Raw genomic sequence first — 25,895 nt, 5'->3', positions numbered from 1 at the left:
GTTGTAATGGTATGCGTTGTAATGGATCCTGCGTTGTAAAAGTTGCGTGGTAATGGTAGGTCGTTGTAAAAGTTGCGTGGTAAAGGTTGTATACCTCACCAGGACAGACAAATATTGGACCCCTCCTCTAGGCAGAGACAAGGACTGGTTAAGGTGAAAACTGTGCAAAAATATATACAACACATACATATACAAATATAGATCTATTATTTTTGAACAAAGAAAATCGATAAAGCACACAAAACAAGACCACATCATCCAGACAAGCATACTTTACACATTCCTTGCCACATTTGATCTTCGAAATTTTAAAATGTATATGATTTCATGATCTTATTATGTGTGAAGGTAAGTGCTGTGGAAAATATTAGTCTAATTTTATAGAATTTTATTCTGGGTGGCGTGGTCTTGTTTTCAAAGTTTTATGAATTTTATGTGATTAGAATCAACAAATATATTTTATATTTGTATGTGTTGTATAACTTTTTACACAGTTTACACTTTAACTAGTCTTTGTCTTTGCTTACGGGAGGTCCATTGTGTTCCTGAATTTGAGAGTACACTAAAATCAATTATGGATAGTTGGACACTGCTCAAGGTTTGACTTGATGGCTTATCAAATTAAACTTGTTATAATGCAGGTACAAGGATTAACTAATATCTTGTTGCTGTGCTATGAGACTTATTATGTGGCGTCACAAGCTTGATCCCTCCTCTCCAGTTAACTTATCAAGGAGTTAGTGCTAAAGCCTGGAAATAATATGATTTAGGGCTACACATCAAAATAAATATGAAAGTTCAGAGTTCATCGTTCTTGTTTATTACTCTCATAAATCTATCAAAATAATAATTAAGCTCACTGTTCGGGACATTTAAAGTTTCTGCATTGGCTGTAAATTATTCTCCAAGCAGAAGCATAGAGTTAAAAAATTATTTTGTCCAGCATGGTCATTTAAATGGCACCATGTCGTATGAATCTGCCATTCCGCTCCAGAATAGGGTCTCAAAACACAGGCAAGAAACTCTAGGAGGACAGAGATGTCTTCTTGCACAGCTGTGGTAAGCTTTTTGTTAAGGATCTCGTTTCACCAAATAAACAGGAGGAAACAGTATGATGTCCATTAAAGAAGTGCTACCAATCTTTCAGTGTTCAAGGTCACCTCATGACAGGTTTACTTTTAGAATGCACTACTTTCATTTCAATAGATTACTTTATATGATTCTATGAAAATGATTGTATAGGATTGTGTAAGAAACAAGCTACTTACCTTTGTAAACTGCATATTCCTTATCTTTCTAATATTCCCTAGGCATCAGACTGGATCCTGAAACTTTTTAGCAATGCCCCTGTGCAATCGTAGGTGGTGTCGCGTGGCTATGTTCTGCTTTCTTTCAGTTCCAGAAGTGATGCACAGCAGAGCCTATACCTGTGTGTGCTGTCAGTTCCTTTCTAGGCTGTCCATGCCCTTCAGCCGCAGAGTACAACAGGAAACTGGCTTTGATCACTATGCAGATCTCTATATATACACAGACCTTTTTAGGTGGAAAGTAAAAGTTACTTACCTTCTGTAACGATGTATCTGTAAGAGACTTATGTTAGTTATAGTAAGTAAGTAAGTAACTTTATTAACTGTGCGATTACTTAAAATCTTTACAGTATAAAACACAAACAACACCCCCCTCCGATGTACCCTTCCCCAATAAAAACCCAATGTTCAGCTTTAAAATAGCACGGTGGCCACGCAGGCTCTATTTACTACTGTGTGTCCATTTAAAACTTCAGTTAAAAGGTTTTTTTTTTTTATTAAAATATTGGGTTAGCACAGTTTCGCATCTTTGCACCTCTAAGGGTCGATGGTTATATAAAAGTCCAACAGGGTCGTTTGCTCCATAATACTAATTGTCATTAAGATAAATTCTTAACGGGCCCCCTGCCTGGCCCCAAGTTGGATTTCTGATTCCAGTGGCCTTACAACAAACCCCTGAATTAGGTGACGACTAACGGGGTTGGGGCACCAGATAATTTTCATTACAGAATGACAGGACCCCTGAGTTCTGTGGCTTTTTGATGGAAATCAAGTGCAATTCTAATTTGATTGATACACTTGCCAACCCTGGCAAGTAAACAAGTTGTGGTTTCTGAGAAGCACCAGTCCGAGGCCTCTCTGCAGGTTCTGAAGCCCAAGTCCCTTAGGGCCGGGCGCAGCAAACGATGACGAGCTGGCCAGCTTTGAACAGCAGCATAAAAGGTGTAGCCAAGATTCTCTGTGGTAGTTGCATAACCGGCAGGAGACTGTGCTGTCAGTTCGTGCCCATTTTGGGTTAAAATCAAAAATCTTGAGGGCCAGGAGGCGCAAGTACAGAATTTTCTTTCTTGCTTGAGCTGAAAGTGAATCTTGCAAATATGGTTGACCTTTGCCAGGAGTATATGACTTGTCTAGGGCCAATGTGAGGGAGTTGTACCGGAGTGATGAGCGATCCAGTTCAAACCAGATGATCCGGACTTGGCGCTTTACAGCTTGGGCCCAGGCAGAATAAGGAATTTCCTGAAGGGACATGCTCTTTCCCTCGATTTTCAATTGGTCTATTGCTTGTTCCAACTTCGAGAGCCATGGGGAGCCCGCTACTCTGAAAATAAATTTTAGGAAATATTTGAGATTGTTTTCAGGGTCTTTCAGTACTCTGATGTAATATTTTATTAGGTCCCCTGTAGTACCAACTCCGGGCGGTTCAAACCTATTTCCAACCTTAGCCTGCTGTTCCTTGCTTGTCTAGGAGCTTGTAGCACAGTCTTATAAGCTTTCACCTGGGCCGCGTTGATGACTTTCTCAAGTGCTCCTGGGAAGGCTAAGTGACCATACATGATTGCGGGAATCAGTTTTGCCCCAAGTACAGTCAGCATGGGTTCTATAGATGGACTAACTAGGCGATGGCTTAGACGTCTGAAAGACAGGATTATTTTGTTAATTCTCGGTGTTAACTCCTTTTGTGTTTGACTGCAGTAGCCCTCCCCGACACTCATACCCCCAGATAACTGTAGGATGTGGCTGTCCTGATTCGGTGCACACCCAAAGACCATGTTGCTTGTTTTTTGTGGGGGTATTTACCAAAGATTACTACTTTGGTCTTGCTCTCATTAATTTGTAGGCTATTTTCCTTGTTGTATATTGCAAGAATGTTTAATGCTCTTTGGAGCCCCACCCTGGTGTGGTCCATGACCACTGTATCATCGGCATACTGGAGAGTTCCCAGGGCCAACTTCCCCAATCTCGTAGGTACTAGGTTGGCGTCTTTCAGGGCTTGCCCCATGTCTGCAGTGTACAAGTTGAAAAGTAGGGGGGGCAAAACACATGTTAGTTATAGATTCCTTACCTTAGAATTACCCCCAGGCATCAGACTGAATTCAGAGAATTTTCCTTAGCATTACCCCTGGCGTCAGTAGGTGGCGTCGGTCGACTCTGCGTCCGTCGTCAGCATCGTGGTTGCCAGGATGATGTCAGTGTGCCTACTTAGATACCAAACCTGCGTGCTGACGTCAGTTCTGAAACTACTTTCTATGCCAGAAACACAGAGCCATGAAAGACACTGACCACTGGTGTGCCACAACTAAGGCCCTGTAAAGGAGTCCCTATCCCTAGAAGTCAGTTTGCAGGGTGAGGAGGATGGGTGGGGTGGTAAGGAATCTATAACTAGCCTATGTCTCTTACAGAGACAATGTTACCGGAGGTAAGTAACTTTTACATCTGAAAGAGTCAGTTATATATACCTTACCTTAGAATAGATACCCCAGCAATATCAATCCAGTTCCCACCAGAAAGTCCTGGAGGACAGAACGGGCAAAATAGCTGTCCCTCCGGACTAGACTGTCCAGGCAGTAATGTCTGGTGATCGCGTGTATAGATGAACACGTTGTCGACTGGCAGATATCAAGGAGTGGGACTCTGCGTGACAATGCAGTAGTGGCTGCCATAGCCCTAGTGGAATGAGCACGCAGCCTTACTGGAGGCTCCTTTTTCGCTAACGCATAACACATTTTTATACAAAGGACAACCCATCGGGAGAGGGTATGCTTTTGGACAGCCCGGCCTTTCTTGACAACCACATAGCCAATGAAGAGTTGATCGCCACCCGGAAATCTTTAGTGTGGTCAAGATAGAAGGACAGTGCAGGTTTTCGGTCCAGACAGTGGAGTTTCTCCTCCTACTTGGAAGGGTGGGGAGGTGGGGAAAAGGTGGGCAGAGTAATAGTTGTCCTATTTGAAAAGGTGTAACTACTTTAGGAAGGAACGAGGGTCTCGTCCTAAGCACCCCTTTGTCCGGATACAACAGGTCCAAAGCTACCATCCAGTCTCCAGGGTCGAGGGCAGACAAGACCTGAGCAAGAGTTAATAACTTGAACTTCTCCTTCTAGAGGAAGCGATTTAATTCCCTAAGGTCCAAGAAAGGACGCAGGCCCTTGTCCTTCTTGAGCACAAGAAAATAGTGGGAATAACAACCACGTCCTACATCTGGAGCAGGAACGCGCTCGTTGGCCCCCTTGGCCAAGAGGGCCGCGACTTCCTGTTGAAGAAGTGCCAAGTGATCCCCGGACATGTGGTGGTGCTGGGGTGGCATGGCTGAAGTGGTAGTCTCGAATGGAATGGAGTGTCCCCTTCAAACTATTTGTAAAACCCACCTGTCCGAAGTGATGGTGCGCCAGTGGGGAAGGTGATAGCGATCCTGCCGCCCACTGGCGTTTGAGGGGCCTGAAAGACCGGACTAGGAAGGTTTGGAGGCAGTAGAGGCTGGGGTAGAGGTGGACTGACCCGCCCGCTGGCCCCATGACCTGCCTCGGCGGGTTCCACGTCCACGGCTCCGCTGAGACTGTTGCTGCGCATGCCCGTGGCTCTGAAGCAAACGTGTCGGGGCTCCCCTTCCGTGGCCACGAAAGGAGCGAAAAGCAGAGAAGGAGGAGGAGGACGCGTGGCCAAAAAGGCGAATGCCATCAAAGAGTATGTTCATCAGCGTGTTCTGGACATCCCCAGAGAAGCCAGTCCTCAGCCAGGCGTGGTGATGGAGCGCCACTGTCGTGGAAATCGCCCTGCCCAGCGAGTCAGCGGTGTCAAGGCCACAACGAATCGTGATCTTTGCTGCGTTTCTCCCCTCAGCAATAGCTTGAGAGAGCACTGTCCGGGCCTCCTCTGGACACTGAGGCAGCACTTGAGCCACCGTATCCCACACAGAGTGGGAATAACGGCCCAAGAGGCATGCAGTGTTCACAGACCGCAGCTCTGAACTGGCGGAAGAAATTTCTTTCTTACCGAACTGTTCCAGTTTCTTGGATTCCCTGTCCAGGGGTGGGGAAGGGAATGCGCTTGGGGACACAGAGGCTTGGACAACCAAGCTCTCAGGGGTGGGGTGTTGGGAAAGGAAAATGAGGTCGCCCGGAGCCGGGTGATGGCGTCGGGCCAGGTTCCTATCCACAGGAGCACGTGTTGGGCCTGGACTAGGTGCTCAAAACAACGTCAGAAAGTGCATAATTAAAAGGCAGCAGTGGCCAAGCAGACCTAGCTGCTGGCTGAAGCACTTCTGTCAGGAGGTTAGTCCTGACGGCGACTGTAGGGAGTTGGAGGTGGAGAGCCTCGGCAACTCCTACGCAACACCACAGCGTAACTCACACCCTCGTCTGTAGTCACGGTAGGAGGGTGCCAAGACCACTGGGATCCCCCAATTCCTCTGCCCTGTCAGGGTCAAACTCACACTGTGCTGTGGGTGGGTCATCAAACCCCTCCCAATCCTCCCCTTCCTCCAAAGGCTGATGAACAGGCCGAAAATAAGGAGGTTGGACATAGGGGTAGAAAGACCCCATCGATGTCAGAATCGGCGGTGGCATGTCCACATTAGGCCTGAAACCGGGGACAATGTCGTCCGGGGGCATGGGCGACGTCGGAAGTGGTGCCAGTGGGGTCGACGTTGGTGGAGGTGTCACGCAGTCAACCGGCATCGACCGAGATCCAGGCCTGGATCCTAGGGGGCCCTGGGATTCCGGGGCCGGAGCCGACAGCGATGCCGGAGCCGCCAACAATGCAGAGCGAGGGCCCCCAGTCGGGCCCAAGGGTCCAAAGACACACCGGGCGGCCCGACTACCCAAAGAGGCGGCCCATAGCTGACCGAGAATCCTGCAGATAGGCCGACGGCAACTGCGTAGGCTCTGCCGGAGCCGTGGGGTTGGCACCACCCGCACCTCAGCCGCGACGAGCGAGGGGAAGTCAGAGAGCGATGCCGCTTTTTCGACTTCTTGTGATGCTTCGCCTTACCTGACTCGAGTGCGAAGACTTCAATCCCGACAAACGATGGTGGTGGCTTCGCAACCGCTCCCTCGACCTCCCACGGGACCAGGACCGTGAACGGTGCAGAGCCGACTGCTGGACTTCAAGAAACTTTCGAGACCGCAACCGCAAAGCCTTCAGCGCCATGGTCCAGCAGTCAGGGCACGACTTGGGGTCGTGGTCTCGCCCCAGGCAGTAGAGACACACTCGGTGCGGGTCCGTCACCAACATCATTCGATGACAGTCCCAGCAGGACTTGAAACTGGGCATCCCTACGGCACCAGGAGTCGATCGACTCGAAATACAGAGACATAAAAGGCCTTGAAAAACTCAGTCAAAAAGTGACTGTGGAACTGCCCTCTCCGGATCTGCGCTTGCTTGCCCGGAAAAAGAAAGAGCTGACATCAGCGCTCGAGGGCAGCGTCTACGTAGCTGCCGCATCGTCATCTCGGCGACCACGACGCCAACAACGGCCGCGGAGCCACACAATGCCACCTTCCGGCGCGAAGGGTACTGCTGACGAAAACTTTCCGGATCCAGTCTGATGCCTGAGGTAATTCTAAGGTAAGGAATCTATCACTACGTGTTTGTTTCAGATGGTCTATTTCAGATAGAGATCTTTTCACAGAACAGGGAGGATAGAAGGGTCTGTGAGTAATCTGTGATTAGATTGAGTATCTACCTGAAAGAGCATTACCAAAGGTAAGTAACTTGTTCTTCTGATAGTTCTAACCGAAGATTCATCACCTTTTGAATAGATACCAAAGCAGTACCTTTTCCAAGTGGTGGGGAACTGGCTCAAAATAAAAAGTACTGCAGGATACAGTGGACAAAATGGCCATTCCAACAGACCTGGCCGCTCAGAAAGTAGTGCTTTGTCAATGTATGGAGTGATGCTCATGTAGCAGCCTGGCAAATATTCATAACAGGCACCCACATGACCAAGCCGTGGCAGCAGCCCTGAATCTAATGGAATGAGGCTGAATAAAGTCTGGAGGGTACTTCTTGGCCAGTGCTTAGTAGATTTTAATGCATAGTACAATCCAATCCAATGAAGGCTTTCCTCCTCTCTAGATGGGGAGAAGGAGCAAAGTTAAGGTCACACTGAGGCATGCTAATGTTTCAAATGCTTCACAAACTACATCACAACAGGTGATTTAAAAACAGAAGGCAAACAGGCAGCCATAAAAAGGTCAAAAGTGCTGACTGGCCATTTTCAACTGTGCCCATAGTAAGTCCTTGTTGGGCAAGACAAAAAGCGATACTTCAGTTTACCTTCCTTAAAGTAAGCCAATCGGCTGAGTACTGCACCAAGCTACAAACTTGTCCCAAAGGCAGCCATATACTGATTTTGTTGAGGAACTGGATGCCAAGAGAACATTTACAACCTTGGTAGGGAGTTTGAAGGCAGTCAGCTATTGCTGCTCAATCTCCAAGTATAGAGGTGAAGGTTATGCAGGCCTAGGTACTGGAACCTGCTCTGCTGCTGCCATGAAAGATTCACCCCATGCAGCAGCCTGATCGGAGAATGGATGCTCAAGCCCAGGAGTTCTGGATACCAATATTTTCCCTTGCACAGTGGAATTTTTAAATACTGTTCAAGATAATGGTTTCGTGAAGAGATGACGGGTAGCTCATGATCCATGTCTGGTGTCAGTGTGTGCAATTGGCACTAATCTGCGGTCCTGTACATCACTCTGGAGCAGAACAACGTTGCCACAAAGCCACATAATGCCACCTATTGGTGCGTAGGGCTAAAATGTTTCCGGATCCAGATGACGCCTGGGGTATATTAAGAGGGTAAATAATCTTTGGTTAGAAGTACTGATCATAAATACAATATTTTCCTTTTGTATATCAGTCATCAATAGTATTGAGCAATTGTTTGGTGCAGCAATAAGCAGCTATAAACAAACAACGCTAGAAACCTGCACATAATTTGCTGCTGTTAACATATAAATAAAATTGCCTTACAGGGAATATGCAAGAGAGCTCACAAGTGGCACAGGCCTATTTCTAACACAAAAGTAGATTATTCTATTGTCATCTGAGATTGCCAACACTTACCGAAGGCCTGGAAATGGTGTCTTTTGAAAGCTGCCTCTCCAGTGCCTGAAGTTTTTCTTGAAGGTAACGATTTTTGAAGTGCAGGTCTTCCACCACAGAATCCCGCGGCAAAGCTTGCTTTGTCCTGTTTCAGAGGTATTATGCATATTTTAATCTCAACTTTATTGTTCGCAAACAACTGTATAATCATTGTGTTTTTACGTTTAGATCTTAAAATAAAACATATCACTTAAACAGCCATAAAATATAATTCCACTAAAGTATCTAATACATTAGTACAAAAATATAAAACCGGTAAAGCTGGTTTTATATTTATTTATTTATATTTATTTTTTAAAATTCTTATTTTACAGCCTTTTGAGACCACTCAAACTAAGGCAAACTGCATAAAACTTGAACAGAGGATAATGCTGTGTCATTAAGAATGCGCAAAGGTGGAAAATCTGCAAAACTTACACAATTACGAACTTAGGGCCAGGTGTACAAAGCATTTTGTGCGGGTGCAAACACCCCAATTTGAAGTTTGCAAATGAAAAAATGCTTTTTTAATGTACTAATCCCATTTTAAGAGTATTTAAACTTTTACTGTCTCCCTAAATTGGGATTGCAAACACATACTTATTCGGTATTTAGAAGGAGCATGTTGTAGTTTTCCCTTCCAAATACCGAATCGGTATGATATGTATCAATGTTTAGTGACAGAAATACAGTTGCAAAACAGTGAAAAATGATGTAAGTCCTAGTTGAGATGGTAAATCGTTTGAAAAAGGGAAGTTTGTTGGGGAGAAGGCGGAGGTCCATGGGACTAAGGCCAACTCTCAAACAAACTTTGAAAAATGCCAAAATGTTTTTAAACACAGCACCATTTCCTTTCAGGAAAAGGAGATACGTTTTTAAAAGAATGTATACTTTATTGAAATGTGATCCCAGACTTGGTGATCTGCAGAACTTAGCAGGCCATTATATCCTAGATAGCCACCAATCTGAGTAAGCTGCAGTTTGAAACCTACCTCAATGATAGTTATGAGGCATGTCATATTACTATCTACTCAGAATCAGAATTTTATAAAGCAAGCAGTTAGTAGATAAGTTGGTTCATAAAATGCTTTAATGGTCGCACCTTGCGACTAGAGTTTTGCAACCAGCAATTCATACATCTAGCCCTTAGTTCCTTTACTCCTCAAATTACATGGGACATAAACAATATTCATTTAGTGGCAACAGTGGGAAAGGTTTGCATACCTATGAACAGATATAATTTTGATGCTCATGAGATAAAAATCAAATTAAATTCATTATAATTTGGTTGTGATTATTTTGTGATTAACAAGAGATTCTTCCTTTAGGCAGCAGCATATGTTACTGTCAATCATACATTACAAAGTCATCTGACAAGCCATGTTGTTAAATATGGGAGTCTTTGCACCAATAATCCACCAAATCTTCTTTTATTGCTGTTACCAATCTAGAACAACTCTCACCTTTTTTCCTGCAAAAGGCGAGCCAGCCATTCTCCAAATAGTACATTTGTATCATTTATTTTTTGACATGTGGTACAGAATTGATTTTAAAGAAATACCAAACACCAACACTCAAATCATCAGTCCTCCTTATTCCTTTACTGCATTAACATTGTTCAAATAGACTACCCACATTATCAGTTTGAAACCCTCCAATACATATGGATAACAAAATGCTTACTTCACATGCAAAATTTCATTTTCTAGTTCAGAATTCTTTTTTCTCAATTCTTCAATCTCTTTTTCTGATTCCACCGTTCGTATTCCAACAACGTGATCAGCAGTAACTCCACGTGTCTTTAGTCTCTTCTGGAGGGTAATTTTTTCTTGATCAGCCCTACAAGAATTTGTGACTTTGCATTAGTTGCATTTATGAGTACATTTAAACATACTAAGAAAACAATCTGTAGTAAACCCTTTTCTGGATGAGAGAGAATGGAAGGGTAGCAAAATTCAAGAGACCTGAAAAAATAGCATTTAAGCTGGCAGACTACTTCCACAAGAAACAAGTTACTTATCTGAAACTACAACTCTCCAGTGTTGCTATCTTTCAAAAGTTCAGATGTTTTATTCCTTCTCTGTTGTTGAGGTGGAGTCCCACAGTAACATTTCAATAGCAGTACAGAGAATATTCCATACACTTTAGTTACCAAGTCCCCTCATTAGAAAAAGCTCAAACTTCAGCAGATGAGGTGAGAGAACACTGAGCTCCACGTGCCTTAGGAGCTTTCATAGTTCAAACTTCCATAGCATCAGTGTGAAAGAATGTTTTGATTTAGAGCCTCTACTCTGGTGAAGGAGAAAGGGAAGCATGTGAATCTATGAAAGATACCAATGCTGGAGAACTGCAGTTACCGGCATTGTTCCCTGCAAGATGTGCACGCGCACAGGGCCTTTCCTGAGTGCACACACACTCTTACAAAGTGCACACGTCTCTGCTTCACACGAGACTTAGACCGATCATCCATGATCTTTAAAACTGAAGCGCTGTCAAAAGTGCCGTCTTGTTCTTGGTGGTTTAGTGCAGGCCAGGTTTTCTCTCTCCCCATATCCCCCCTCCCCAGACACCCGCTATACATTCAGGTATGGAATCAATCAATCAATCAAGAGTATTTGTAAAGCACGCTACTCACCCGCTAGGGTCTCAAGGCGCTTGGGGGGGGCTGCTACTGCTCGAAAAGCCAGGTCTTCAGTTGCTTCCAGAAGGAGAGATGGTCCTGGGTGAGTCGTAGGTGGGTGGGGAGGGTGTTCCAGGGCTTGGCCGCCAGGTAGGTGAAGGATCTTCCTCCGGTGGTGGTTCTGCGGATCCGTGGGACGGTGGCGAGGGCGAGGCTGGCGGAGTGGAGCTGGCGGATTGGCGTGTAGAACGTGAGGCGGTTGTTGAGGTATTCGGGGCCCAAGTCATGGAGAGCCTTGTGTGCGTGGGTGAGGAGTCTGAACGTGATCCTCTTGCTGACGGTGAGCCAGTGCAGGTCCCTCAGGTGGGCGGAGATGTGGCTGTGTCGGGGAATGTCCAAGACGAGTCGTGCTGAGGCGTTCTGGATGCGCTGGAGTCTTTTCTGTAGTTTGGCGGTGGTCCCAGCGTAGAGGGCGTTCCCGTAGTCCAGACAGCTGGTGATGAGGGCCTGGGTGACCGTTTTCCTGGTTCCAGTGGGGATCCAGCGGAAGATCTTACGAAGCATGCAGAGTGTGTTGAAGCAGGAGGAGGTAACTGCGTTAACTTGCCTGGCCATCGCGAGGGAGGAGTCAAGGATGAAGCCCAGGTTGCGTGCGTGGTCCGTGGGCTTGGGTGGGGGGCCCAGAGCAGGGGGCCACCAGGAGTCGTCCCAAGCGGAGATGGATGGGCCGAGGATGAGGACTTCCGTCTTGTCTGAGTTCAGTTTCAGGCGGCTGAGCTTCATCCAGTATGCAATGTCTTTCATTCCGTCCTGGAAGCTGGCTCTGGCGGAGGTGGGGTCGTTGGTGAGGGAGAGGATCAGTTGGGTATCGTCGGCGTAGGGGATGATGATTTTTATTTTTATTTTTTTTAAGTTTTATTGAAATTAAAACATTACAAACAACACAATACACTTCACAAGGCAAAAAGTCATTTTCGGGAAGCACGTAGGGATGGGGAGCAAGCTCAGTACTTATGCATACAGGATTTCAGTTATCAATTCCAAGGTGAGGCGGGGGCAGCAAGGAAACCATGCAATACATACATTTAAAATTTAAAAAACCAGGAATGTCCTTTAGGGAGACAATGGGATATTAAGGGCAAAATCCTGAGGGGGAGTACATACATTCCCACGATAGGCATTCCATTGAGACCAAATTCTGCTCCACTTCTTAGGTCTGCCCCGGGACAAGTACACCGTCTTTTCTCGGAACATGCACCAGTCCATATTCTCCTTCCATGCAGATATAGTGGGCAGTCTGTGGGAACCCCATAGTTGCGCAATGTCCCTTTTTGCAATCATGTTACCGAGGGTTGCCCAACAGATCTGTGCAGTATTATAATCATTCGGTTCCCATACATTAAGGAGACAGCGCCAGGCCTCAGGCAGGAGTGTAACTCCCATATCCCTTTCCATGGTGGTATGTACACGGGACCAAAACCTAACCACTTCAGGGCATTCCCACAGTATATGAAGGAAGGTGCCACTCATACCACACCCACGCTTACACAGACCATCCACCGAGTGCCCCATACGAACCAGACTCGGACCAGTGACATACACTCGATGTAGGATCTTGAGCTGGACGAACCGAAGGCGAGCAGGGATGGCCACCTCCTTAGGGGAGGACACGGCCATTTGCCAGTCCTCATCGTCCAGCTCCAACCCATCAGCAGTCCACAAGGCCCTAAGGCGCACAAGCAAGTCGACTCTGTTGTTAATGAGCTTTTTATAAATCAGTGAAATTGTGCTGTCAGGTACGTAGCCATCAAGGATACGGTCCTCCAAAGGCGAGGACTCGGGGATCTCCGTCCCCTTGGGGAAGGCAGACAACAAGGCCGTACCTGGACATACCGAAAAAATTCCTTAACGTCAAGCTCATATTCAATCTTTAGTGCCTCAAAAGTCTTAACATTCCCTTTGGACCAAAGATCATCAATCTTGCTTATATCTATCATGTCCCATTTAACAAAACCTTTCGATCGCCACAAATTGCCCAAACCATCCGAGTCATACAACGGGGTTGCACGGGACAACCTATCCCTCCAACCCAGAGCAGTATTTGCATCACGCCACACTCGCACAGCAATTTTAGTGGGCCCGGCACAAGTCTTATAGGGTCCTTTAGAGTACAGCGCCCTGTTGAAATTTCCACCAGGCAAAAGACAATTATCCATTGCAAAGGCTGGCGTCAAACCGGGGGCATAGGTGGCATGGTTAATAGCACTCAGTTGAGAGGCCCAGTAATAACGTCTGATGTCCGGGAGGGCAATACCGCCATCGTACCATGGAAGAGTGAGTTTGGAGAGGGCAATGCGCGCACGCCCATCCCAAATCAGCCGCCTCTGAAGGCCCTCCACTTCTCGAAAATAGCCAGGGGAATAGGATCGTAAGAGTTCTGGAGGGCATATAAAAATCTGGGTAGCGACATCATCTTGAAGAGAGCCGCACGTCCCAAGGGTGACAGAGGGAGCCGGCGCCATCGAACAACATCAAGCTGGAGCCGCTGAAGGGGGGCTCGAAGGTTACGGTCGAACCGAACGGCGGGATCCAAGGAAATGTAAATACCCAAATACTTAAAGCCGGACGTAGCTAACTGGATCGGGAATCTACTGGGCAACGGAGGAAGCTCTCCGGCCAAAACATAAACACAGGACTTGTTCCAATTGATGACAAGGCCCGAGTTCTTCCCGAAGGAGGTAAGGACATCAAAAAGCACATTAAGGGACTTCCGAGGGGACGTAAGGTAAAGGAGGATATCATCCGCATAGAGCGAAATGCGGTCCTCAAAGTCAGGAGTCCACCGAATGCCCTTCAGCGAAGGCTCCCAGCGAAGCCACTCAGCTAACGGTTCCAAAGCAAGGGCAAAAAGCAATGGGGACAATGGACAGCCCTGCCTGGTACCTCGGCCAAGCGTGAAAGTGCCAGAGACCCTCCCGTTAACAACCACCTGGGCCAGCGGCCTTTCGTACAGAAGCTTGACCCTGGCGATGAATGTCGGTCCGAACCCAAACTTAGCGAGAGTAGCCCAGAGATACGGCCATTCAATGGTGTCAAAAGTCACAGTGGCATCAAGGGAAGCCAAAATGGCCGGCTCAGTCAGAGTCCCAGCTCTCGCGAGAACTCCATGGAGCCTCCGGAGATTAAGGGCGGTGTTCCGGTGAGGAATAAAACCTGATTGGTCCGGATGAATCAAATCACCAATCATCCCAATCAAACGAGTGGCCAACAATTTAGCAAGTATTTTGGGTTCGGCATTAAGCAGCGAAATAGGCCTATACGAAGCACAACGATCGCGTGGTTTACCCTCCTTGTGAATCACAACTATAGTGGCCAGAAGCTGATCGACGGGGAGGACACCAGAATCAAGGGCCTCAAGGAACATGCTCCTTAAGTGAGGCGCCAGTTTGTCCGGCCGCAGCTTATAGAGCTCAATGGGCAAGCCGTTGGGGCCCATGGCCTTACCCGACCGGAGGGCACGGATGGAGACTGCGACCTCGTCCACCGTGATAGGAGCATCCATTAAGGCCCTATCCTTATCAGAGAGGCAGGGCAAGGCAATATTGTGCAGCAAGAGCTGAGAGTCACGTTCATCCCTGTCACTGACCGAGGCATACACCGTCTGGAAGTGGTCCACAAAACACCCAACAATACCCACCGGGTCAGAAACGCGCTCACCAGTCAACTTCTCAATCACAGGCACTACTCGATTCATTCTCTCTTTCTTATCCAACCATGCAATCAATTTACCCGCTTTGTCACCCACATCATAAATCCTACCTTGTTGGTCTCTATACATGACTTTCGCAGCGTCAGTCACAAGGGCTCTATAGTCTGCCTGCTTCAAACTAAGGGAGTGCAATATAGCAGGGGAGACATCACCATCGAGATCGCTCTCAAGCACAGTAATTTCAGATTCGATGCGTGCAAGTTCTTCACATTTAGCCTTTTTAACAGCAGCAATCAATGACAATAAATGCCCACGAACCACAGTCTTGAAAGCCTCCCACAATGAGATAGAGGAAGAAACAGACCCCACATTATCAGCAAAGTAACAGTCTATAGCCTTCACCAGGGCGGAGCGGGTCGCAGGATTCCGAAGATACCACGGATTAATAGGAGCAACTCTACCTGCAGCACCCACCCCGGCCTCAACACTACACCAAAGGGGGGAATGATCAGAGATGCCCCTGGGAAGATGGCGGATCTCCCTAATGGAGGTCGATTGCGATGCAGGCATAAGGAAATAATCAAGTCTGGAAAGGCTACCATGAGCCCCGGAATGGAACGTATATTGTAACTGTGTAGGATGCATGAGTCTCCAACCATCCGTTAACCCAAAGGTCTCAAGCAATTCACTGAGCCACATTTGGGACCTAGGCAAGTCCCGGGGGGGGGGGGTAACGATCAGTAGTGCCGGAAACCACAGAGCTAAAGTCCCCGCCAAGAATCAGAAAACCTTCAGGCAGCCCCAGGAGAAGCCGCCCCAGGTCTGCAAAAGTAGTGGCCTGTAGGCCCGGAGGGACATATAAGGTGACTACAGAGAACGTCCTACCCTCCCATCTCCCAGAAAGCGCAGCATAGCGACCTCTATCATCAAGCATGATATCGTCAATTTCGAGGGGAAGAGAGGACCTAATCAGAACCCCCACCCCTCTGGAGCCAGAGGTGAATCCGGCATGTGAGACTAACCGATACCCACGTCTATTCAACGCTTGGCAAGCATTCCCAATTAAGTGCGTTTCTTGCAGTAGGACAATATCAGGGGAGTGGCGTCGAAGGAACTGCAGCACCACCCCTCGTTTTATTCTGTCTCCCAAACCATTGACATTCCAGGATAGCAGTCTCAACTCACTACCCCCCTTCCCAAGAAAGAACCAGCGCCCCGCCCCCCCGAAGCCCCGCAGGAGATGGAGCTAAGCAAACAACACGGTGCCTTGTGAAGGAAACAAAGAAACAAACATACCCAACCCCCACCCCCCAACAAAATCCCGTTACAACACCCCCCACCCTGCACCCCTGCATACGAACTAAAAACCACCCTAACTTGCAGTGTGCCTGTCGCCCAATCATTAAACTAATCTACACAAAGAACCCCAGGAGGAGGAAAAGTCCCCTACACCCACGCCACCCCTGGACCCATCAAAAACAATAATAAAGAACAAATAGCAAAACTCAGGTGAAAAACAGACGTCGGGAATCGCAATGTCACTCTTGATCCGACGCGCCCCCCTCGGCTCCACCGGAGTGCTCAGATCGATCATCCCTTTTCGGCAAAGAATCAAGCCAGTCACTGACACTGTCCGGACGGTCAAAGAAGAAAGTTTGTTCCCCATGTTCAATCCGAAGTCGAGCCGGAAAACAGCATAGCATACTTGAGGCCCAGGTCTCGTAGCCGCTTCTTCACCCCCTGAAACCCCAGTCTCTGTCGCTGGACCTGAGGAGTAAAGTCTGGATAAAAGTTCACGGTGTTATTGTCGAACTTCAAGGAGCCATGCTTCCGAGATGCTTGGAGAATAGCGTCTCTGTCCCGAAAATGGACAAGCCTAGCAACAATTGGTCTCGGGGGGGCACCAGGCTGCACCTTCCCGCCCGGGAAACGGTATGCACGCTCAACCGCAAAGAACTTGCTAAGTCCGGCGGGAGCTAGATGATTCAGGACCAGGTCCTCCACAAGGAGATCAACAGCAGAATTATCGGGATTTTCCGGCACGCCAATGATGCGCACGTTATTGCGCCTGGCCCTGTTGTAATATTCCTCGAGTCGACGGGCCATCGAGTCGCGTGACGATCTCAGGTTGCCGATCTCAGTCTGTACATCCGTGACATCAGCGATCAGGCTGGAGGTCTATAAATCCAACTCTTTCACCCTCTCATTAGTTTTAGCCATGTCCGCTCGAATCAGCGTGACATCCACCGCCACAGTGTCTATTTTAGAAGCAAGAGCCTCATATTGCTGTCCCATAGAGGCCTGCATGTTTGAAATGGCAGTCATGACTTCACGAAGAGAGACATCTGCGGGCGTGGTCGGGTCAGCCCTGGGGTCGTCAAGAATACGACCGGTACCACCGGGGGTACCCATCGGTTGGGTGTATCTATCCATGACGTTAGTCTGGGTATGTCCCCCGCGGACCGGCGTCTTAGTCTTGCGCTTCTCCAGCTCTGGTTTGGTGGCCATATTGGAAGCTGTGCCCCGAAGGGGCCCCCTAGACCTGGTGAAAATGGCCGAACCTGGTGGGCCCAGTAAAGACAAGAAATGAGCCAAAAGATGAGTAAACGGCAGCAGAGCAGGGGGGCCAAAACCCCTCAAGAGAGGCAGAGGCCGACAGCAAGGCAAAGCCACGCCAAGTCCAGAATAGGTCTTAGAGAGCGTCAGCAACTCGGAGATCATCGTGAAAAACGAAACCGAAAGTGGGGATGGGGCCGACCGGGGAGGCTCCCTCCAGCCGTTGTTGTTCAACCACTCCCCGGCCAGTAAAACAACAGAGCACCCTGGCCATGTCCGGGGCAGGCCGAAAAAATGGAAGTCGATGTAAAAACAGCGCCCGACGTCCAAATTCAATTTTGAAAAGGATGTTGAGGTCCACAAGAGTTCGTCTTCAAAGGCCCATGTTCAAAATAAGGATATGTTAAGGATAGTTGCAGAAGGGCGGCACGGGTCTCGGGAGCCCTCTGCTCACGCGACCATCTTGGATGCCCGCGTAGCTCCTCCTCATAGGGGATGATGTTGAGGTTGTGCTTACGTGCGATGGCTGCGAAGGGGCTCATGTAGACGATGAAGAGGGAGGGGATGGGCGAGGAGCCTTGAGGTACGCCACAGATGATCTTGGTGGCTTCTGCGAGGAAGGGCGGGAGACGGACTCTTTGGGTTCTGTCGGAGAGGAAGGAGGTGATCCATTCCAGGGCCTTTCCTTGGATCCTGGCGTAGTGGAGGCGGGTTGTCAGGGTGCGGTGGCAGACCGTGTCGAACGCAGCCGAAAGGTCGAGTATGATGAGGGCGGCGGTTTCTCCTTTGTCCAGCAGGGTCCTGATGTCGTCGATGGCCGCGATGAGGGCGGTCTCGGTGCTGTGGTTTGCTCGGAATCCGGACTGCGATGGGTCGAGGGAGCCGTTCGTCTCCAGGAAGGCTGTCAGCTGTTTGTTGACGGTTTTCTCGATGACTTTTGCAGGGAAGGGGAGGAGCGAGATGGGGCGGAAGTTCTTGAGGTCTGAGGGGTCTGCGGTGGGTTTCTTCAGGAGGGCGCTGATCTCTGCGTGCTTCCAGCTCTCCGGGAAGGTGGCGGATATGAAGGAGTTGTTGATGATGTCCCGAAGTTTGGGTGCGATGATGGAGTCGGCGTTGTTGAAGATGTGGAGTGGGCAGGGATCGGCTGGGGAGCCTGAGTGAATGGTGTTCATCGTGTGGGTGGTATCTTCCGTGCTGACCTGAGTCCAGGCGCACAGGGTGGTGGTGGGGGGTGTATGTTCGGTGGTGGGGTACGAGTTCTGAGCGCCGAAGCCGTCGTGTATGTCGACGATCTTACGGTGAAAAAAGGTGGCCAGGGAGTTGCAGAGGTCTTGAGAAGGCGTGATGTTGTTGTTGCTGGCGTTGGGGTTGGAGAGCTCTTTCACGACGTTGAAGAGTTCCATGCTGTTGTGGGTGTTGTTGTCCAGTCGTTCTATGAAGGATGACCTTTTGGTGGTGCGGATCAACTGGTGGAGTTTGCGGGTGGCGTTCTTGAGGGCTGTCATGTTATCCGTTGACTGGTTGTGGCGCCAGGCTTTCTCGAGGTCACGGCAGGATTTCTTGGAGTCTTTGAGATTGTTGGTGAACCACGCGGCTTTCTTGCTGTTGAGGTTGCTGGGAGGGTTTTTCAGTGGAGCAAGGGTGTCGGCGCAGTCGGTGATCCACTGTGTGAGGTTGCGGGCTCCTTCGTTGGGGTCCATGGTGTTGGTGGGAGAGTTTAGGCTCAAGGAGGTGGTGAGTTGGTCGGTGGTGATCTTGCTCCAGCATCTTCGGGGAGTTTGATGAGGGCGGTGGTGGGTCGTTGTTTTCCTGAAGTTGAAGTGTACGCAGCTGTGGTCGTTCCAGTGGAGCTCGGTGGTGTGGCTGAAGGAGATGTGGTTGCTGGAGGAGAAGACGAGCTCGAGCGTGTGGCCGGCGTAATGGGTGGGGGTGTTGACCAGTTGCTTGAATCCGAGGTTGGCGAGGTTGTCTAGTAGGGCGGTGGTGTTGTTGTCCTGGTCGTTCTCCAGGTGGAAGTTGAGGTCTCCTAGGAGTATGTAGTCGGGGGAGGCGAGGGCGAGTGGGCTGATGAAGTCTGCGATGGCCTCGCTGAAGTGTGAGCGTGGTCCCGGGGGTCTGTAGATGAGGGTTCCTCTGAGGGTGGTCTTGGGGTCGGTGTAAATCTGGAAGTGCAGGAGCTCTGCGGTGGCGAGGGTGTCGTCGGTGTTGGTCGTGATGCGGATAGTGTTTCTGTGGGCGATGGCGATGCCTCCTCCGGTCTGGTTGATACGGTCCCTCCGGATGATCTTGTAGCCGTCCGGGAAGGCAATGGCGATGTCGGGGGCTGAGGAGGCGTTCATCCAGGTTTCCGTGAAGAAGGCGACGTCAGGTGCCGTTTTGTCAAGGAGGTCCCATAGTTCGACGGTTGCCTGTGGATGGAGCGGGTGTTGAGCAGGATGCACTTGAGGTGGTGGTTGTTGGCGGCTGTTTTGGCTGGCGCGGTGCAGGACCGAGTGCAGGTTAAGTAGCAGGCGTGGCAGGTGAAGGCTCCATGGGTGCGTTTCGGGGTGGCTTGGTAGCAGGCTGGATGTCGGCCGGTGTTGAGTGCGTGGAGGGTGGCGGCATCGTAGCTCAGTCGGGTTGGCTGGCTCTGGCAGGGTCCAGGGGTTCTGGCGCTGGGCGCGGTCCAGGCGTGGACGGGCGTAGACGGGCTTGCCTTTGGCGCGCAATCAGCGCACCCGCAGCGCTGTACGCGGGGTCCCCGCCATTTATGGCGAAGTGGGAGGGAGGAGCAGCTGGGAGGCGGGAGCGGGGCGGCGAATGGGGAGCGGGAGACAGGAGAAGTGGGCGGGGCCGCAGGAGAGCAGCGGCGTGGAGCAGAGGGGGGTGGAAAGAGCAGGAAAGCGGAGCGGGGGAGAGCGAGGGCAAGCCTGGAGAGCGAGGGCAAGCCTGGAACGGCCTCTGGTCGAGGCTGCTAACAATAAAGTAATGAAACTGCTGTGTTTTAGGATCGGACTGTGAGCAGGGTAAATATTGGCCTTTGTTTACTGCTTTTTTTAATGTTTTTTGATTTTGTTTCAAATAATAACTTATGATGGATTCCACCGATTTTTTTATGCCACTGCTCTGTTGCTGAGTGTGTTCACAGAGGGCCGGCTTTAACACGTTGGTGCAATCACACCTGACACTGAATTTGTGGGGAGGGGGATGCTGTGTTAAAAATTACTTTTCGGTTTAAAAGCAGCTGTTACAGATTTCCTTCAGTGTCCAGCAGTCTTCATGTAACGATAAAAGTGTTAGGTTAACTTTGGTGATTGAGACTCCTGCTGGACAGAGAAAGAGCAGAGTTTTGTCTATTGGCAGTTTCACCTCATCCTAAAGTAGAGCAAAGGGTTAATATGCGTGCTACAAAGAAAGTGTGACTAATGCGTGTACAACGCGCATCACAGAACTGAGTGAGAGTGAACAATGAGTAGTTCTATAAAAAATAAAATATATGTGAGATACTGCTCAATACTTTTTCACTGAATATCCTGTTTGTTCTTTATCACATACAAAAACATTTCTAAATACTTCCATTCAGAAAGAGTGCTGTACAAAAAAAGTATTTTGTAATTTAATAGCCTATAAAATTTGCCAAGGAAATGTGGAGGAGCGGTGACATAGATTTCTAAGTTGTCGATATCACTTCTTTCTCTTCACCATCCCCGACAGGCCCTCTTCTTTTCCACAGGATGTATGAAATATGCAGCTCTCCTGTGAGACTCCTAGCATACACTTCTACTGCTCTACATCTGTGGGCTTCCTTCTCATTGTAAACAAAAGTTTGAGTGGTAATTGCCACAAATGTATATACTTATATGCTGCGCTTGCATGCTTGGCTGCAGCTCACAGAGGCCTTGTACTGCTGCACACAGAGGTAAATAATTTGAGGGAAGTACAAGTTACTACCTATGTAACGATATATCTGTAAGAGACATTAGTTAGTGATAGATTCCTTCCCTTAGAATATCCCCAGGCGTCAGACTGGATCCGGAAAGTTTTGGTTAGCAGTACCCCTGCGCGTCAGTAGGTGGCGTCCAGCGTCTCTGCGTCCGTCGCTAGCGGCGTATGTGGCGAGATGCCATCGCGGAGACTACTTAGGCGCCACCCATGGGCGCTGGCGTCAGTTCTGTACATGACTTTCCGCGCTAGGAACGCAGAGCCATGCAAGATACTGACCACTGGTGCATTGAAAACTAGGGCCCTGAAAGTGATGTCCTTAACCCTAGTACTCAGTTCGCAGAAGGGGGAGAATGGGTGGGGTGGTAAGGAATCTATCACCAACTAATGTCTCTTAGAGATATATCGTTACACAAGTAGTAACTTTCGCATCCGAAAGAGGCACGTTAGTGATAGATTCCTTAACTTTGAATAGATGCCCCAGCAATACCAACCCCGGTGGTGGGACTGCGAACAAGATTACACCAGAAAGTCACGGAGAACAGAACGGCCAAAGAAGCCGTCTCTCCAGACTTGACTGTCAAGGCAGTAATGCTTGGTAAACGTGTGCAGCGAGGCCCACGTAGCTGCCTGACAAATGTCCTGGAAGGGAACGCGCGTCCCAAAGCAGTAGTAGCTGCCGTTGCCCTGGTGGAATGGGTATGCAGCCCCACAGGGGGCTCCTTATTAGCCAACAAGTAACAGGCCTTGATGCAGAGAACGACCCACCGAGAGATGGTCCGTTTGTGCACGGCCCGACCTTTTTTGGCACCCACGTAGCCAACAAAGAGCTGGTCATCCACCCGGGACTGTTGTAGAAGTAGAAAGAGGCAAAAACAACAGTTGATGGACAGAATGCAGAACAATGTCATACATTCCCCCCAGTACAGAGATCTGGGCCTAAATCCATTGTTTTTGCTCATCACACCACCCCAGTTCAGACATGGCCATATGCAAATCAGCCTTGACCCTGTGCCTCATGGGAACAGTCCAGCCCGAACTGCCAAGCCATGTCTTTCCTGGACAGGAATCAAGCATCCTATTACTGGTTTCTGGCTATCAGCCGTCATCAGTCAGGATAGCTAGACTCCAGTGGCGTGGAGAGCACGGGACTCACGTCTGAGCATACCAGTCCCACTCGGGGTGACAAATGCAAAAACAACAGTGATGGACAGAATGCAGAACAATGTCATACATTCACCTCAGTACAGAGATCTGGGTCTAAATAATCGTTTTTTTGCTCACCACACCACCCCAGTTCAGACATGGCCATATGCAAATCGGTCTTGACCCTGTGCCTCATGGGAACAGTCCAGCCCGAACTGCCAAGCCATGTCTTCACTGGACCGGAATCAAGCACCCTAGGACCGGTTTCTGGCTATCAGCCATCATCAGCCAGGATAGCTTGACTCCAGTGGCGTGGAGAGCACGGGACTCACGTCTGAGCATACCCGTCCCACTCGGGGAGAAAAATGCAAAAACAACAGTTGATGGACAGAATGGAGAACAATGTCATACATTCACCCCAGTACAGAGATGTGGGCCTAAATCCATTGGGTTTTTGCTCACCACACAACCCCAGTTCAGACATGGCCATATGCAAATCAGCCTTGACCCTGTGCCTCATCATGGGAACAGTCCAGCCCGAACTGCCAAGCCATGTCTTCCCTGGACCGGAATCAAGCATTCTAGGACCGGTTTCTGGCTATCAGCCGTCATCAGCCAGGATAGTTTGACTCCAGTGGCGTGGAGAGCACAGGAATCACGTCTGAGCATACCCGTCCCACTCAGGGTGACAAATGCAAAAAAACAGTTGATGAATGCAGAACAATGTCATACATTCACCCCAGTACAGAGATTTGGGCCTTCTAAAGTAGAAAGAGAGCGCACGTTTTGGGTCCAGACGATGGAGCCTCTCTTCCTCTTTCGAAGGATGCGGAAGCGGAAAGAAGGTGGGCAAAGTGATAGTCTGCCTGATGTGAAAGGGCATAACAACCTTTGGCGAGAAAGAAGGACGGGTCCTTAAAACCACCTTGTCCGGATGAACAGAAAGGAAAGGAGGTTTAGAAGAAAGAGCCTGTAGCTCACTCACTCTTCTGGCAGAGGTGATAGCTACCAGGAAAGCCATCTTGAGAGTGAGAAGACGTAAAGGACAGTTATGAAGGGGCTCAAAGGGAGAGCACATCAGATATGTCAAGACAAGATTCAAGTCCCATTGAGGCATTATGAACGGCCGGGAGTAAACGTGTGCGTAATGCCTTTCAGAAAACGGTTAACAACCGGAGACTTAAAAAGAGAAGGTTGACCAGGGAGCCTTAGAAAGGCGGAGATGGCAGAAAGATAACCTTTTATAGTGCCCAGAGCAGAGCCCTGCTGGGCCAAGGAAAGGAGGAACAGAAGGATCTTGGAAATAGTGGCAGAAAGGGGATCCACAGCTTTAGCTGAGCACCATGCCACAAACTTGTTCTACCTGCAGGAGTATACAGTTCTTGTGGAGGGACGCCTGGCTGCCAAAATTACATCACAGACTTCGGGAGGAAGATCGAAAGCTGTCAACTGTCGCCGCACAATCTCCACGCATGGAGGTGAAGGCTGAACAGGTTCGATTCGAGGATCGTCCCCTGCTGCTGCGACAGAAGATCCTCCCGAAGAGGTAGTCGGATCGGGGGATCGATCGCCATGTTGTGTAGCTCGGGATACCAGTATCTTCGTGCCCAATCCGGAGGCACAAGAATGACTTGGGCCCGGTCTCGCCGAATCTTCTTCAGCACTCTGGGCAGAAATGGTATAGGCGGAAAGGCGTACAACAGACCGCATCTCCACTCGCGACGAAAAGCATGTGCCGCCTTGGAAATTCCAACGCGCAGAATTGATGACATTGCGCGTTCTCTTCGGTGGCGAACAGATCTAACCAAGGCTCTCCCCACTTCCGTAACAGACCTTGCACCGTGTCCGATGTCAGACGCCATTCGTGATCCAACATGCATCTGCGGCTGAGTTCGTCCGTCCTGGCGTTCAGAGAACCTGCCAGGTGTTGAACCACCAAGGTAATGCCTCGATGTTCCAGCCATGTCCAGAGGCGCAGAGCCTCCTGATATAAGGTCCACGACCCCACCCCGCCCTGTTTGTTGCAATGCCACATGGCGGTGGTGTTGTCCGTGAACAATAGCACAACACTTCCCGGACAGAGGGAAGGAATGCTTTCAGTGCAAGCCGGATCGCCAGAAGCTCCAAAAGGTTGATATGGAGCCGGGACTCCGCCTCTCACAAGTGGCCTCCCCATCCCAGGAGGGATGCATCCGTCACAACAGTGTGCTCCGGTTGGGGGAGGGAAAGGGATCTACCATTTACCCAATCCCGATTTGTGAGCCACCACTGCAAGTGTCGTGCAGCGCCCTCTGAGATCTGGACATGCCCAGATGCTCTGCCCACTGGAACTTCAGGTCCCACTGCAGAGCCCGCATATGCCATCTGGCATGTCGCACTAGCAGGATGCAGGAGGCCATCAGGCACAGGAGCCGGAGGGTCATCCTGACTGAAACCCGGGATAGAGGCTGAAAGATCGGAATCGTAGCCTGAATAACCCAGACTCGCTGCTCAGGGGGATATACCCGAAACTGTGTTGAATCCAGAGCCACTCTGATGAAGGGGGGCTTCTGAGAGGGACTAGGGTGCGACTTCGGCACATTGATGGAGAACCCAAGCAAGTGCAGGAGGTCGGCCATAGTCTTAAGGTGGGTGACGACTGCCTGGGGCGAGCTCGCCTTCGACAACCAGTCGTCGCGGTCGGGAAAGACTGACACCCCTGACCTGCGCAGGTGAGATGTGACCACCGCCATCACTTTCGAGGGGCGCTGGTAAGGCCGAAGGGGAGCACGGAAAACTGAAAATACTCCTGGCCTACCGTGAACCGCAGGTAACGCCTGTGGGCCGTCAGGACAGGGATGCGACTTCCTGTTGGAGAAGAGCGAAGTGATCCCCCGACATGCGGTGGAACTGAGGTGGCATGGCTTGGGAGGGGGCAGACAAGAAGGGGATGGAGTAGCCCCTCAGGATGAGCTGCAACACCCACTTGTCAGAAGTGACAGAATGCAAATGGGGAAGGTGATGGCGAATACTGCCACTTGCTGGCGTGGGATGTGACCCAAAGCTCAGACTAGAAAGGCTTCGAGGTAGACGTCACGGGGGCGGAGGTGGACTGAACCTCACGCCGGCCCCCGGAGCCACCACAGCGGCCGCCCCGCCCACGAGCCCGCTGAGGCTGGTTCTGCGTGGGATTTTGGCTGAACGAACGGCCAGGGGAGCCTCTGCCGTGGCCACGAAAGGAATGAAACGTGGACCTTGCCGGGCGCGTGGTGGAAAGGCCCAAGGACTTGGCAGTAGCTCGAGAGTCCTTAAAACGCTCCAGTGCTGGATCTGCCTTTTCACCAAACAGGCGAGTGCCATCAAAAAGCATGTCCATGTGCGAGCTCTGAACGTCCAGGGAGAACGCAGTGGACCTAAGCCAGGCGTGGCACCGAAGCGCCCCGGTCGTGGAAATTGCCCTACCAAGGGAGTCCGCGGTATCCAAGACACAACAAATGGCGAGTCTAGCCGTGTCCTTACCCTCAGCCAATGCTAGAGACAGCACAGCCTGGACCTTCTCCGGGCACCGAGGC

At 49.7% G+C, this 25,895-nt stretch overlaps 1 protein-coding gene across 2 annotated transcripts in view; it reads right to left on the bottom strand.

Moving 5' to 3' along the window:
* Positions 1–25,895, bottom strand: part of CEP290 (centrosomal protein 290) — a 1,500,249-nt gene that overhangs the window by 326,550 nt on the left and 1,147,804 nt on the right. For both annotated transcript variants that reach the window (XM_078678872.1, XM_078678869.1), the window contains exons 42-43: positions 10,076–10,231; positions 8,375–8,498 (exon numbers count right to left, since the gene is read on the bottom strand). In XM_078678872.1, the coding sequence (XP_078534998.1) occupies positions 8,375–8,498; positions 10,076–10,231 (280 nt within the window). The remainder of the gene's footprint in view (positions 1–8,374; positions 8,499–10,075; positions 10,232–25,895) is intronic.

This window comes from Lissotriton helveticus, chromosome 1_1 (genome assembly GCF_964261635.1).
Source record: "Lissotriton helveticus chromosome 1_1, aLisHel1.1, whole genome shotgun sequence".
In the NCBI taxonomy this organism is placed as follows: Eukaryota; Metazoa; Chordata; class Amphibia; order Caudata; family Salamandridae; genus Lissotriton; species Lissotriton helveticus.
This window is presented reverse-complemented; position numbering and strand designations above follow the sequence as displayed.